Source organism: Electrophorus electricus, chromosome 7 (genome assembly GCF_013358815.1).
Source record: "Electrophorus electricus isolate fEleEle1 chromosome 7, fEleEle1.pri, whole genome shotgun sequence".
NCBI classification, from domain to species: Eukaryota; Metazoa; Chordata; class Actinopteri; order Gymnotiformes; family Gymnotidae; genus Electrophorus; species Electrophorus electricus.
This window is the reverse complement of record NC_049541.1, coordinates 26,649,780-26,664,764: the sequence shown is the minus strand read 5'-3', so window position 1 is coordinate 26,664,764 and position 14,985 is coordinate 26,649,780. Positions and strand designations below refer to the sequence as shown.

Sequence of the window (14,985 nt, the reverse complement as noted above, 5' to 3'; positions counted from 1 at the left end):
ATATAACACTACGGTGCTTTGAACAGCTGTTGGACAGTTGCTCAATATATATCATGCTTACACAAGGACATACCACATACAATTTAGGTGAAACATATTTAAATGTTGGTGTATCACCTTCATTGCTAAGTCAATTTTGAGAACATCTCCGTTCCTTGCATCACACATTTAAGCATGAATTCTAAAAAGAAATTCCAACCAACCTATTAGGTGTAGAGGTAACATCTATAGCCTGTTGTAAATCTGGCCACATACAGTCTGTGTCCGCTATCCTTTAGCCCGGAGCGCCGTTAGCTGGACATTTTTCTGGCAGGTGACGCAGACCTGCGTAAAAACGGCAGCAACATGGCTGAACTTGACAAACTTGGTCTAACTCATCACCGTGGGAACCGTGGAACTGCGGAAACTGACATGTGCGACTGGGGGGCTGACTACCCACACATCACTGCTGTACGCAGCAGATGGGCTACAGGCCGCAACTGTACGCAGATAAAATACACCCGTAAAAAAGTAGCACCTGATACCTTTTTCCAGTGAATGGCTGGTGAGTGTATAAATGATAGAATAAGTGATGTTATTTCTGGTATTTGTTATTGGGCAAATACGAGTGTCTGCCTAGGAAGAACTTAATTTAAGAAATCAACAGCAGTAAGATCAACTGGTTCAGCGCTATTTTGCAGATATCAACCACGGAGGCTAATGCTGAACAATATGAGAACTGGTGGCATGTCTCAGATGTAATACTCTTACCCTTTCAAAAGAACAGAGCACAGCGAGCAGAGACGTGTTTTAAAGGCACAGAGAGTGGACGAGACATTTATGCGGTTGTCTTCTACACGTTCCACAGCAAAGTGCGTTCAGGAGGTGAAGAGCTCGTGAAGCTGCCGGAAGCGGACCGGCCTGGGTGTGACGTCACTCTTCGACAGCGACTGGGTGTGACGTCACTCTTTCGATAGGCAGTCAGTGAGTGTGTGTGTGTGTGTGTGTGTGTGTGTGTGTGTGTCTGACGGGATCCTCCGACTTGCTAATGTGCTGGAGCTCAGATGGTTACCATGGCACTAAACCAGTGTGGTGTGGCAAAAACCAAAATTGTACCTGCTCGAAGAACTCATCCATGAAGGCTTTCTCTACACCGACGGCCACCTCCTCTTCCTCCTCGGAGTCTTTACCCTGACAAACATAAGCGTCCAGTTAACATAATCACTTAAGGACAACGTCGACACCTCTCCAGGATCTACGGTCAAAACAGTGACATTCCAGTATGTAATTAAATAATCTGCTGATTAGTTAGTCAGTCTATCAACACATTTAAAAAAAAATAAAAAATTTCCAACTTTTCCCCATTTCCCTATTATTATAAGGTAGATATGCCAAAAATGTATAAATTATGGGAGACTTAAGAGCTCCCACTGTCGTGTGGGATCAAGAGCTCCTGCATTACACCGAGTTCACGTGCACCCAGTAAAGAGGTCCAGTAAGCTGCTCCAGTTTTGTGTAGCATCATGGTGGCGTCCTGACAGACGTCCCTGGACCTGGTGCTTTCATTTTGGCATTCTCGCCTTGTTATCTCCCATGTTTAAAGGTTTCTGATTCCTGCTCCATACAGCAGGGCTGTTCGTTCCAAGCTGGTGAAGAGTTATAGAGCGCAGGTCATTAGACCAGCGCTCGCCATCGATCAGCACAGCGGGTCAAGTGATTAGAGGCCTGTTACTCAATCACAGCCATGTGGGCCGACAAGCAGACAACCGCGAAACTAAGAGGGACGTTCGCAGATCGGATTCCATCTGGACACTTTCAAGAAATCAGATTGTTTACTGCATTACTTCAGATTTCTAATGAGGAATCAGCAGCTAAACGACAAAACAAACCTTATTCACTTTTATTTATTTATTTTTTTTTGCTAGTGGCAGTACCAGGGGCAGTGGTAGCTCAGTGGTTAAGGTACTCAACTAGTAATCAGAAGGTTGCCAGTGTTGTGCCCCTGAGCAAGACCCTCAGTTCCTCAATGTTGTATTGTCATAATTGTAAGGTGCTTTGCATTTTAGTGTCAGCTAAATGTTGCAAATATAATGTATATTCAAAAGCAAATATTCAGAAGCCAGTAGTCTGGGAAGTAGTGACTTACAAGAGCAGGGGTGCACTTCCTCTGGTCTGAGAGCTGAACGACAGTGTATCTAGACCAGAAACAAATGTGGAAATACGGACATTCCTGACCACCGATAAACGTGCCGATGATAATCGCTCCTTACAGATGGGAAGCAAGTGGCACCTGTCAGAGCAGAAGGACTGAGGGTGCTTTCTGAGGGCGACTCACTCGGAGTTTGATGACAGTATCCTGGAGGTTGTAGGATGCTGTGCGTTCTCGGAGTTTGATGGACCGTATGCGTTCCCCGAGTTTGTAATGTCAATAACGAGCTTGGTGACTTTATCGATGCAGACGAATAGACACTTATCAAATTACCGCTCCCCCGGCCAATCCGCTGTCAGACCCTAAATGTGCACAGCATGTTTATCATAACAGCGCAACCACGAGACCCATGTGACCCATAGTGGTCATTACCAGATCGTGTTTTCCTGAAAGGAACCATTTAATGGAATGCGGTGCTAGGAAATGACATGCTAAATCAGGAAATGAATTCCTAGACAGACTTTCAGAGACCTTGAGTCTGTCCATACATTTGGTCTACACCCAACAAACAAAAATATCGATTGGCAGGGGGTCCATGACAATGGGATTACATGCCACTAATTTATTTAATCATAGTAAATTCAATACTCAAAAAAAAAAACGGTTTCCTATTATCTACTAACTAATTCTAATCCCATTCAGGCATGCCCTGTCTAAATGCATTTTTATTATCAGTGTGTTACAGTGAACAAATCAAAAAGCACGATCCACTCGTCCAGTCTGCAGCCGTGTGGCGTGCAGTTTCTGGCCACTATGACAGCACTTTGTCCCAGCTGCTCCCATGTTGAGGCTGTAGTGGAAACCCTCCGGAAGAGCCTCAGGGGGGCGGGACATTCTCCTTCCCCGCACCACCCGCCGAGGGCTGGTTTCCGCAGAGTGCGTCTCTGCCCGGCGCCCATCTGGGTCAGGATCCCTGCAGGCCGGAGTGGCACATGACTCATTCGTCTACTAACGGACTTGGATCCGTTGCCGTGTAGGAGCATAATCTCCCATCCTTCCCGAGGGGAAAGCAGGCATTTCTGCTGGTAGATCCAGAGGGGCCCAGGGCCACAAAGGGCCTGTCGTTCGGCGAAATCCAGGGCACTGTGGGTCCAGAGACGCTATATGGGTCCCTCTACCTCTCTCCCTTTGAACGGCCCTGCTGTGCAGCAGTCAAACCCCAGCAAACAGAGCACAGCGCCAATATCTGTCAGCTACCCCGGCTCCCGTTTAAAAAGCCTTGACAGTTTCCAGCTCATAATGGAGATGAAACTGTCAGAAACACGCCACTCAGCTCACCTTTCTGCAAGGACAGAATAAATGAGTGAGTCACTCTACGATGACCAAAGAAGGAGAAACTCTGGGGCAAACACTGATCTACTCTACAGAACAAAAGATGTGCTCTTAAGAGTATTTTATGCAGAACAGTACAAACTCTTCTGAAAAGGGATCCATTTTTTTTAAGTATGTCAGTGGTGTGCATTCTTTTTAAAGGCAGCTCCAGTTTGACATTAACATATCCATGTGAACTCTCCAGCTGAATAACACGAGCTATCCAGAGTTAAGTTATTCATAAGACTAGCAAGTGAGATGGAAATGTGAAACATATTTTAAAAATACTCCACCAGCGAGTTTCTCCACCAGCCCAGACCAGGCTAAAGGCAGGTTTCAGGATATCATACCAATCATTTCATGCTTTCAACTTCATTAATTTAGAAATAATCCTGAAGATATAACTTAAAGATATTTAAATCTAGAAATTCCAGCACTGCACTGGTGTAAAGGATTATATAGAGAGCGAGAGCAAAACATTATTCCTGCCCATCTGCCATCTTCCACATACACACACGTTCTTTTGACATCTTTCTCAACCTCTCCTCTCACTGCTTGGCCTGGCTCACTTTTCCCATGCTGAGATCATCTCTCTCTCTCTCTCTCTCTCTCTCTCTCTCTCTCTCTCTCTCTCTCTCTCTCTCTCTCTCTCTCTCTCTCTCTCTCTCTCTCCTCTGCTCTCTCTCTCTCTCTCTCTCTCTCTCTCTCTCTCTCTCTCTCTCTCTCTCTCTCTCTCTCTCTCTCTCTCTCTCTCTCTCTCTCTCCTTCTGAGTCTCTCTCTCTCCCTGTCTCTCTCTCTCTCTCTCTCTCTCCCTCTGTGTGTCTCTCTCTCTCTCTCTCTCTCTCTCCCTCTGTGTGTCTCTCTCTCTCTCTCTCTCTCTCTCCCTCTGTGTGTCTCTCTCTCTCTCTCTCTCTCCTTCTGTGTGTCTCTCTCTCTCTCTCTCTCTCTCCCTCTGTGTCTCTCTCTCTCTCTCCCTGTGTCTCTCTCTCTCTCTCTCTCTCTCTCTCTCTCTCTCTCTCTCTCTCTCTCTCTCTCTCTCTCTCTCTCCCTCTGTCTCTCTCTCTCTCTCCCTCTGTGTCTCTCTCTCTCTCTCCCTCTGTGTGTCTCTCTCTCTCTCCCTGTCTCTCTCTCTCTCTCTCTCCCTCTGTCTCTCTCTCTCTCTCCCTGTCTCTCTCTCTCTCTCTCTCTCTCTCTCTCTCTCTCTCTCTCCCTCTGTCTCTCTCTCTCTCCCTCTGTGTCTCTCTCTCTCTCTCCCTCTGTGTGTCTCTCTCTCTCTCTCTCTCCTTCTGTGTGTCTCTCTCTCTCTCTCTCCCTCTGTGTCTCTCTCTCTCTCTCCCTGTGTCTCTCTCTCTCTCTCTCTCTCTCTCTCTCTCCCTCTGTGTCTCTCTCTCTCTCTCTCTCTCCCTCTGTGTCTCTCTCTCTCTCTCTCCATTGCCTTAGCTTGGCTCTGAGCAAGCCAGCAGACAGAAGAGGAGGGGGCCTTCGCCTCCAGCATCAGCGCTGACGCTCAGTCTCATTACAACAGACGGCCCACACAGCATGGCCCGAGTTACCTGTGGCTGTCTCCTTTTCGCCCATTCCCTCCGTTCAACTGGCCAACAGCTTTCTCTCTTTTTCTCTTTTTTGCTGTTGCTGTTGTCAAATCCCGTGTGATCGCCATTGTTTTCGTCGTCTGCTTCTTTCTACAGCCGTTCTTTGTCAGCGCTGTTGCTGCAGCAACTCTATGAACTGACTGACAAACAACAATCTGATTCATCAACAAAGGCTGGTTATAAAAGATATTAATGTTCGATGCTGCACGGTGGGAACACAGCCGTGGTGCTGTGAAGCTGAACGGGGCCTTCCGCACTCATCAATATTTTGTTATCTGCTAACACAATCTTACGTTATTCGCGGAACGCGCTCCCACGACCAGAGAGCGCATGAACACAAGCGCCTGCTGCTCGGTTTGCCGTTCATTTCTCCCCATCTTTGCTCTTCCTCACGGTCTCTTCCTCACTGGCTGAGACGCCTGTGTGATGTCGCTTCCTGTTTTTATCCCCCTCCCTCTCACAGACGCAGTGCTGCCTCAGTCTGAGAGGGAAAGTGTCATTAAGTCTGCAGTGGGCTGTAATGACAGATAGCAGGCAGGGAGAGATAATGACGTGTCTCCTGTCAACACCCGTCACCGAGCCCCGAACCCCTCTCTCCACCCCTTCCTCTTGGGCTTTATTTTCGAGCATGTTTCCTGCAGGCCACGGGGCACACAGTGACCGGATTCGTCTATGTCCTCGGCATCACCATGGAAAAAAAAAAAAAAAACTAATTGCGTCCTCTCCGTCACGCTGCTGCTAGCCCGTTTTTGGCCCCGCCCTACAGACCATCCACTACACTGCTCGACTGTTACAGGATCTCAAAGGCAGCGTTTCTATTGGCTGGCAGCAGCCTCTACAGTGGCGTGATGCACTGCTGACGGCTTGCGAGCGATTTTCCACGGTAATCAGAAGCCTCAACTGCACGGTTCCCCCCACCCCACACACACACACACACACTCAAGCTGAGAGACCACACAGCGCGACCGGAGCAGCGGAGGTTTAATGCTTGAAATGGCACTCTTTTGAAGAACACAGAGCCAACGGACAGACAAGGCTCATCAAATTGGGTCTACCCTCGAGCGAACAGAGTCAGATGCAGGTAGAGGTGAGGGCAGCCAGAGCCCCTGAGGCCCCTGCAGCTCGTTTAACCTCCCCAGGCACTTCTTGTCTGGCCTGACCCAAACCCAAACAGCCCTGTTTGTGAGACGTTTACCAGGCTGCGTCTGGACTGCCCCACCTGTAGCCCTCGTTCTCAGAGCTGGTGATCCCCAGTGCTGTCAGATGCACACAGCCTACGTTTCTCTCTTGGCTGAGCTTTTGTCTGTTTAAACGTTACCCTTTGGTTAATGTGTGACACATGGACAACCAGACCTCGTTGTCTCATGTTTGAACACTGACTGTTTATGTCAATAAATGCCCATACACAAAATGTTTTTGTATTTCACTGTTAAATGAGGTTATAAATAACACCCTCTGGCAAACACAGGTAAATACTCACATACACACCACCAGTAGCTTCAAGGCTTCAATTTCTTAAATGCAATCTTATGAGTAATAAGTCACGTACAGATGAAACATTTTCTGTCCCCATCCAACCAATTCTAAGTTCATTTTATAATTCATCATTTTTCAACTAACTTGTTTCTTCATACATTTACAGCATTTAGCTGATGCTTTTATCCAAAACGACTTACAGTTACAGACTTGGTGGATTTGGGACTAGAACTGGCGACCTTCTGATTACTATTCGAGTACCAACTACTAGTTTGGGCCTCATAAACCACCTAGAGTATCAAACATCATCATCATCAGGCTTATTTTGACTAGGCACCTTATTAATTAAGCAGAATAACATGCAAGTGTGTCACTGACTGCCTGCTTGCACTGTGAAAGTCAGACAGTGCAGGTGTGCACAAGCGAAGTGATAACAATTCTAATATTAAACGCATGCGAGTGCCTCCCCGGAGGAAAAAAAGAGTCAAGTCACACGTTTCTCCTGCTTCGTTAACCCAGTGTGCGTAAGAGCACTTGGGTGTGGTGCAGCACGGTGCAGGGAATACGGTAGTCTAATTAATCCCGAACCATGGCAACACGGGCGATCTTTGGGGGGCTAATGCGTGAACGGAACAGAGCAGCACAGCTTTAATGGCTCGTGACCCCAACCCCCGCTCCCACCGCCAATGGCTCGGGAATTCCCGGGAGTGCCGTGCTGGAAGACATAGTGGAAGCACTTTCAACAAAGGGCACGTTAATGGTTTAAAAAATTCAATAAAGAAGGAAAACGTACGATAAGAGTCATATTCCAAAATTTTAAGAAAAAAAGTAAAACGTGTAAATATGGCATACCAGTTGAGTTTGGACATTGAATTTATTTTGCAGAAGGGATGAAATGGTTAACCCTGGCACAAACAGCAGGACTGTTAGCTCAGTATATTACATCACCACAACTAGCTAATGTGTTTCTGTTCCGAGTGTCACAGCAGCACCAACAAATGTCACGGAGAGCAGAAGAGGAGCGGGCTTCCTGGAGCTCCCGGAAACACTCTCACCTGCTCATTTTTGGCCAAATTTTTAAAACGCCATTGGCTGCAACAGTCACATCCCCAGACGAGGCCCCCGCAGCTGGCAGGGCTCGGCTCCACCCGCGCAGACGTTCTGGCATCGTGGCTGTGACCAGCTGACGGCTCTGTACCAATGCTTAATGAACAAACAGTACTGCGAGCAACCACAGACAGATGTTCCTCCCTGAAAAGGCTTCATGGTCAGGGCTACGTTTTGAAGAGAGTCTCTACATGGACCTAAAACAAATATTAACATCTCTGCCGTCACGCTGTCTCTCTCACACACACACACACACACACGTTATTAACTGTTCATTCTCCATTTGGGCCTGCGAACAGCTTTTGATATGCTGTTTTTTTATGAGTCTGTGACTGACAATTTCATCAGCAGATTTGTCATCTAATTTTAATTAACTGCAAAACAGAGCCTGAAGAGAAGAGAAGGAGCTTGCTCCTCAGTACCGAGCATCAGCCGTGAGCTCAAAATGGACGACCGCTCCCCCCCAGATATTGTTAGTACACACTGTCACTGCGTAAAACACTATTTAGTCATTTTACAGCTAAACATATGTACTCAGTGCTTCACCCCAGACTGACACCGGTTCACTCTCTGCGTCGCCGATGTGCGGCAGGAAGACACGGGCCAACCCCTCGGTCCCCAGGGCGCAATTCCTAGAGATCCCCAGTCAAATCACTCTACCCTGCAACCCTGCGGGTTAGTCACAGCTCAAAGTCCCTCTCTGACAGTTTGCTTTCTCCTGAGAGCCAAGGTCAAACACACGCATGCGTATGCACACGCAGGATAAGAGAAAGGAAGTTACAGTGATTCCTAGACATTATATATACACTTCACCACTTTGTGCTTTCCTCAGCCAACCACACACAGACACACACAGCCACACAGTATCCAGTCTGACACTGTGGTCTCGCTGAGAATCGGACCCAACAAGCTCTGCCTGAAACAGTCGATAGAGTGCCGAGCGTTAAAACACACAGCGGCTGCGAAGAAACTCAATCACGCCCTCGTCTCAAAAATCAATACGTGTTGCGGACCCCTTGCAGTGGTGTTGGGCTCTCTGAACAGCAGAGACACACCTGCTTGTGTGTCACGGCCCTGTCACTGAGACAAAACCCTGCTCGTGAGCACTGTTTGCTCAGTTTCAATAGCCACTGAACCAGTCGGTGGTTTTCAAATGATCTAAAAGGACGGCGAGGGACCATTTGTAGTTTGGTCACTTTATTTGATCAGAAGGTAATTCCAGCAGGGCCTGGTTAGCAGACAGATGAAGGATCTAGGACTCTATCCAGGCTGAGGGCGTACGATTACTAATATAACAATTACATTTGCTTTTGGCAAACAGGTAAAATGATTTGAACGGACATGTGTTTGGTTTGATGAACACGGCAGATGGACTGGCCAGATGGCTTCGATATTGGCACATTAAAAGTTTAGATTGGACTGTCCAGTTAACATGGTATACTGGTGTTTGGTCAGGTGCCTGATTCTCTCTTCTGTGTTTTACCCTTCAACTGAGCGCATGTTTTCCACGGCCAGTGTCTGTCTGTATGCATCTGAGCATATCAATTTCAGATATTTAGGTGTTACTTACGTTCCTTAAACAAATCCCAATGATTTTAATTTAATAATAATCTCTATTTTGGTTCTTATTTCACAAATATGTGACAAAGTGAATTATTATTATTATTGCGAATGCAGGTTTACATGGGTTTTCGTGGTGTCAAAAATGAATCTGCCTTTCGCGTTGATTTGCGTCTGCAGAGTTCTCTCCACGGTTCTAACACCACAAGCCGGAATCTCCGCCAAAAGAAACAAAGTTTCATCAGTAGAGCACATAATCTGACCTGACCTGCCAATGCTGTGTACCAAGTATGTGATGCGGACCTGGCGGATGCGACACCGCGACCTAGAGCCTTCGCCCTCCGCGAGACTTATTGGTTTATCTTTCCGCATTTGTCGGCACAGCTGCTGTGACCAACGCGAGGACTGCACCGATGTCGGTACATTTCACGCTCACCGCTGTGATGTTACGCGTCCGTGGAAAGCGGAGGGCTAAGATAACGCAGAAATACGCGACAGCCCTTTGCGCCGTGCGCCTCCAACAGATGGTGCGCGCGGGGGAAAGCGGGCTACCCGCGTCTACACGATCCGGGCGACATGCACGCTCAGAAAAGTGGAAATAACGCGAAGACTCGAGGACGCAGCTGCCACAGCGCGCGCAGTCCCCTAACCGCAACATCAGACTCAGCTCACACGGTTATACCGAAAGACCGGTAGCACATTAAACCCTCTCGCGCTTTGTTCCCCGTGCATAATGCCGTGCCCACCGCTTGCTTCGTGCAGTGCGCAACTTGAGAAAGCGCGAGAAATAAGTAGTCCAGCAAGCAGGAGCGGGGTACTTACATGCCTCAGCTCGAGCGTACGGTCCTTCATGTCTCAGCCTGCGTCCGGAACTTTCCCGCAAGACCCGCGCCCAAATGAGCGTGCCACTGAGCGCGAGTTGTTCCTTCAAAAAAAAAAAAAAAAAAAAAAACGCGACAAGCGGGCGCGTGCGAGGAGGCGCGGAGAGGCCGCGTGCGCGTGCGTCCACCTCTCGGCGCGAGTTTGAACGGAGGGTGGGTGCACTGCCAAAGGATGACGCGCTGGGAACGACACGCGAGGCCCGGCGTTTTTCAGCCCGGGGTTTGAACGCCCCCGTCAACGTCGGGTTACCGGCTGGGAGACAATAACTCACCCACTTTTACAGGTCACGCGTTCAAGAGCCCAGTGTGGGCGGGCGGAGAAGAAAACCGGTTTAAGGGTCAAATACGTATTAACAACCGAGAAGTGAAGCATTATTAGCGGGGACAACGACCGGGAACGGAAATCCTACGCCCTGCTCCCGTTCGGTAAGGCTCAGCAGGCTTGCAGACCAGCGCCCTCTGGCGAGCAGCGCTGATATCGCGCTTTAGGGAACACTCGCAAAGCGACTTTAACTTCACAAGCAGCGCGCCACGATTACGAGACGCGGCTCACGTTTGAAATGGCGTTTCTCCACTCCAAATGATGTGTTCTCCGACGAGAACTATCACATCACCTCACTAGTACACGAATAATAGCCGTTACCCATACAATCTGGAAAATTATCATTCTAGCCTGTGATCAGAATGCATCACTTTTTTATGAAGCATCCCTCAGACTAAAACTTATGAAAAGCTAACGTCTTAATGAGCTATGGATTTAATGGTGCAACCAATTCATGAACATTTTTTTAATTAGACTTAAATGTTGTTCCTTATTGTAATCTCTCTCACTCTCACCAGTAGAGGTCTAGAAAAGAAAAAAAAAAGTGATTTTTATTAGATGATGTGGTTTCATTCTGATATCACAGCTTCAAAATGGGAGTAAGAAGTCCTGTTCCCTCTTAAAAGGGGAAAGCACATCGCAAATGTCATGTTTGATCACACAGCAGTCGACCACATAGGAGAAAAGTCCATGTTTGAGGTCCGCAGCGTGAAGGTCCGCAGCGGCAGGCGCAGTGAAGGAAGGGTAGAAAGAGCAAGACCTGCAGTAGCTCATGATGCCGGACGCTCTTTAGAAGCGAGGTCTCCTCTGGCGACCTGTGTACTTCGTATCTGCCCTTACCTCCCTGAAAAACCAAATCAATCAAATAAACAAATGCAGCAATAGCCATGAGAACAGCGTATTGTGGGCCGTACAGGTCCGGGGTACCCTTTCCTGCAAGTTCCTGATTACAAAACATCAGATCTAGGGCAGCAGGCATTTTCCACAAATCAGAAGCATAATGAAGTATCACAGAACCTCTGCAACCTGTTTCGTTGCATGTTTGGGGGGGGGGGGGGGGGGTTATGTCGCTTAAACCAACAATGGTGCGAATGAAAAGCAGCGTTACTCACTGAGCTGTGCGAATGAAAAGCAGCGTTACTGAGCTGTGCGAATGAAAAGCAGCGTTACTCACTTGCCCTGCCTCCTCCTCCGCTCCTTCTTCTCCATGATCCAGTCCTTGCTCTTCTTAACCGACTTGCCTTTCAGAACTTTGAAACGACACCTTCGGATACGACGGAAAACACCACAAAAGGTAGAAAGGCAACACTTTTCCCACTTGTCTAGCGTGTAAACTGTATTCCCCCCCCCCCCCCCCCCCCCCCCCCCCCCCCCCCCATCACACCAACTCGATATGCATTTTAAATATTCCATCTCTAAAACAGGTCAATGTCAGAGGGAGGAAAATCCATCAGGAGGAGGCTACAGCCTGACAGCACTACTGCCCCCTGTCTCTGTTGGTCTTCTCCGTTCAGGACAGGGGACGTCACAACCCTGCTCTCGCTCATGGACAAGACCCCTCACGGTGGGTGTAGCGATATACTGATATACATCTGCACTGTGATGTTGAATTCTAAAATGGTTACAGCGTTATTCTAACGGCAAACTGTGATGTTGCGGGTGTGTATACAGGAACGCAGAATACCACACCTTTGGCCTGTGTATTGAGCTTGGCTGGCCACACTTCTGTCAACAGTCTCTGAGCCCAAACCCTGCAACACAGCAGAACAGCAACGTTTTCATGCAGCATCTCTCAGGAGGGCGCGGAGATTTCACACTCACTGCCTGCCACGGTCCGTACCTTGGGCAAGACACCAGATACGCCAGCAAACAGGCAGAGGAAGAACCTTGAAGGAGAGAGCAGATGATAGCAGCCATTTAATTATACCAAATACATGGAGTAAGTATACTGTTTGCGGTCCTGTTGAGTGTGAACCATCGAGCACGCACTTTTTGGCCTTGCTGCTGTTAGGGTAGTCCACCACCATGCCGCCAGTGAAACCCGACCTCATGGCCTGGGCTGTTATCAGCTCCAGCTGCAAGCAGAAGCCAGGGGTCAGGGGTTACCCAGGGTTAGTGATAAGGAACGGTGAAACATAACAGGGATCTAAGGAACTAGTAAAGCACCAACAGGGGGGTGGGTGAGGGTGGTCTTCCCCACACCCTTATTCACTACTAAACATTCAACATCTCTCAGATGGGAGATCATCCACACTGTACTCACTGGTTCATGGAGCTCACCTGTTCGGAATTTTCTGGATAAAGCTGGAAAACCGCACGGGCACCTCTTGCCTAAAGATAAATCGATACGATTGAAATGTTTAAGAAATGCACGACAACAAACACACACACGTACCTGAAAAAATGAACATGTTTACAGCACGCGTATTGTGATGGCTGTCAGCACCAGCTTACCAGGGAGGAATACAGCATGCTGAAGAAGGTGTACAGTCTCTTGGGGGGACTGTGGCTCTTCTTATCAGCATTGCACAGCCACTGAAGAGCCGAGATGCTGAGAACAGTGATCACGGTCGCAACGGCGATTCATGTTTTGTTAATCAGGAATGGCCAAACCTGTTTAGTACTGCCTATGTAAGAAGAATGACTTTCTTTTGAAAAAAAATAAGATTATATCTTAAAAAATAATTTTGTTACCTGATGCAGCCATCAAACGTGCCTGGTCGGAAAGGCAACCCTTGGCCCATGTCAGCCAGCATGAGATCTCCTTCTACCCCCCTGTCTAAAGCAACGTCTTCCAGAAGAAATCACCCAGCAAAATTATTTCATATGCTCACGTCCTTACCAAGGAGAAATGGTGTCATTTATATTAAATCTACATTTATAGTATTAAATTCGTATGCATTTGCCCTTAACATGTATGAGAGTAGGGACTTCGCATGTTTGGCGGTTAGAGACATTTTACATCAGCTCCTGCATGTTTGTAAAGCAGGACCTAAATCCTGGTGACTGGGAATATTCATACTCACTCAGCATCGCACTGCTGATGTCCACACCAACCCAGTAGTGGCCTTCCTCTGACAGATAATCTCCACTGAGTCCTGAGCCACAGCTGCAAGTACACCAAAGAGTGGCAAGACTCAGCAACTACAAGGGGTGTGGCTAAACAGCAGTGTTGAAAGTTCCATCCAAAATGTACTGCTTGTCTGATGTTACTCCTCCCCCACAGTTCCCAATAACCATAGGCACATGCCCTGCTGGATGTGGGGTAAGATAGTATAAGCACCCCCCCCCCCCCCACCCCCCAATCCAGCAGGGCAAACAGTGTAAGCACATCCCCCACATCCAGCAGGGCAAGACAGTATAAGCACCCCCCCCCCCCCCCACATACCCCACATCCAGCAGGTAACACGGCTGATCTTCTGCCAGGTTCAGAAGCTCCACTGCTCTCTCCGACATCCGAGTCTGGATCTCGATCATTCGAGAGCTTTACAGGACACATTGACCATACGAGTGTGTAAGACAACAGTCACACCTGCAGTGACCCATACAGGCAAAATGGTCCGTGTACCCATTGTTATTTTAAGACGTCACCAAAACTCGCCACTTTGTTCCTAAGAACAGACCGTAACTTCGAGCCATCAGCTGTGACACACAGTTTGTGAGACGCTTACTTCTGAGTGTACTTCTTCGCCTCTTCCTCGTTGTAGAACTGCGAATAAAACAAGCCAATAAGGACTTCCGTCTTAGCGGCCAGCCGCCTAAAACACATGCGCTGGCAGGTAGCAACAGTGGCCAGTGGCTGGTTAAAGGGAAGGCCTGCCATGGTTAGGACAGCTCGTCTGGAGGGTTCTCTCCTAAAACGGGAGAACATCTGCTCTACTCACCACCTCCGGCGGCGCCATGTGCTCTGGTCTACGGCAACTCCACGACATCGCGGCTATAAAGGCTACCTGCAATATGCCAGCGGTATATGCAATTCCTTTTATTTTCTACAAATGTCTGGCCCTGAACGATTTACTACTCATCCGCATGGCCTGCCAGCACGACGTCATCTTTAGGGGCCGCTGATGACACTCTTAAAGAGGCAGAGGCTTTAAAAACAACGCGATCATTCCCACACACGCAGTTTAGAAACAGAGCTGTTCACTCAGCTGTTTATTTTACTAACACATTATACTCAAACACGCGTCTTCATTTTTGATCGGTCAGTGTCAGAATTTATAGTAGTAATAATAATAATAATAATAGTAGTAGTAGTAGTAATAGTAGTACATGTGGTATTAGTGATAACAGTAGTGGTAATAGTAATAAATACATTTAATAACATTTGCCCACATTAAAGCGCCCTCTCACTGGTTAACTGTTTGATTGCCGGATGCTGGCCTTTCTGGGCTGCAGTGGCCGGTCGACATGTGGGAACTGTGATACACACATTTTCTCCTCTTAACACATATCACGGCTTTCTGACAGCCAGACAAGCCAGAAACTATGTGCGCAGTTCCACCAGACTGTGCGTGTCTGATTCTGACAGCGAGAAGCTGAAGGTG

The 14,985-nt window shown here is 48.0% G+C and overlaps 2 protein-coding genes across 4 annotated transcripts in view; both read right to left on the bottom strand.

The window, feature by feature from the left end:
• stx1a (syntaxin 1A (brain)) overlaps positions 1-10,252 on the bottom strand; it is a 63,019-nt gene extending 52,767 nt beyond the window's left edge. The window contains exons 1-2 of one of the 3 annotated variants that reach the window (XM_035528318.1): positions 10,058-10,252; positions 1,096-1,170 (exon numbers count right to left, since the gene is read on the bottom strand). In XM_035528318.1, the coding sequence (XP_035384211.1) occupies positions 1,096-1,170; positions 10,058-10,087 (105 nt within the window). In that variant the 5' untranslated portion in view covers positions 10,088-10,252. The remainder of the gene's footprint in view (positions 1-1,095; positions 1,171-10,057) is intronic. The other 2 variants (XM_035528317.1, XM_035528316.1) reach the window with 2 other exon arrangements.
• Positions 10,253-10,961: 709 nt separating this feature from the next.
• Positions 10,962-14,501, bottom strand: bud23 (BUD23 rRNA methyltransferase and ribosome maturation factor). Its single transcript, XM_027019104.2, has 12 exons — positions 14,323-14,501; positions 14,110-14,147; positions 13,827-13,922; positions 13,465-13,547; positions 13,133-13,229; positions 12,893-12,989; positions 12,719-12,769; positions 12,428-12,513; positions 12,279-12,324; positions 12,128-12,189; positions 11,613-11,702; positions 10,962-11,282 (listed from the first exon to the last, which is right to left on the bottom strand). Exons 1-12 carry the CDS (start codon positions 14,368-14,370, stop codon positions 11,228-11,230), a joined length of 849 nt encoding a protein of 282 aa, XP_026874905.2. The 5' UTR covers positions 14,371-14,501; the 3' UTR covers positions 10,962-11,227.
• Between the last annotated feature and the right edge of the window lie 484 nt (positions 14,502-14,985).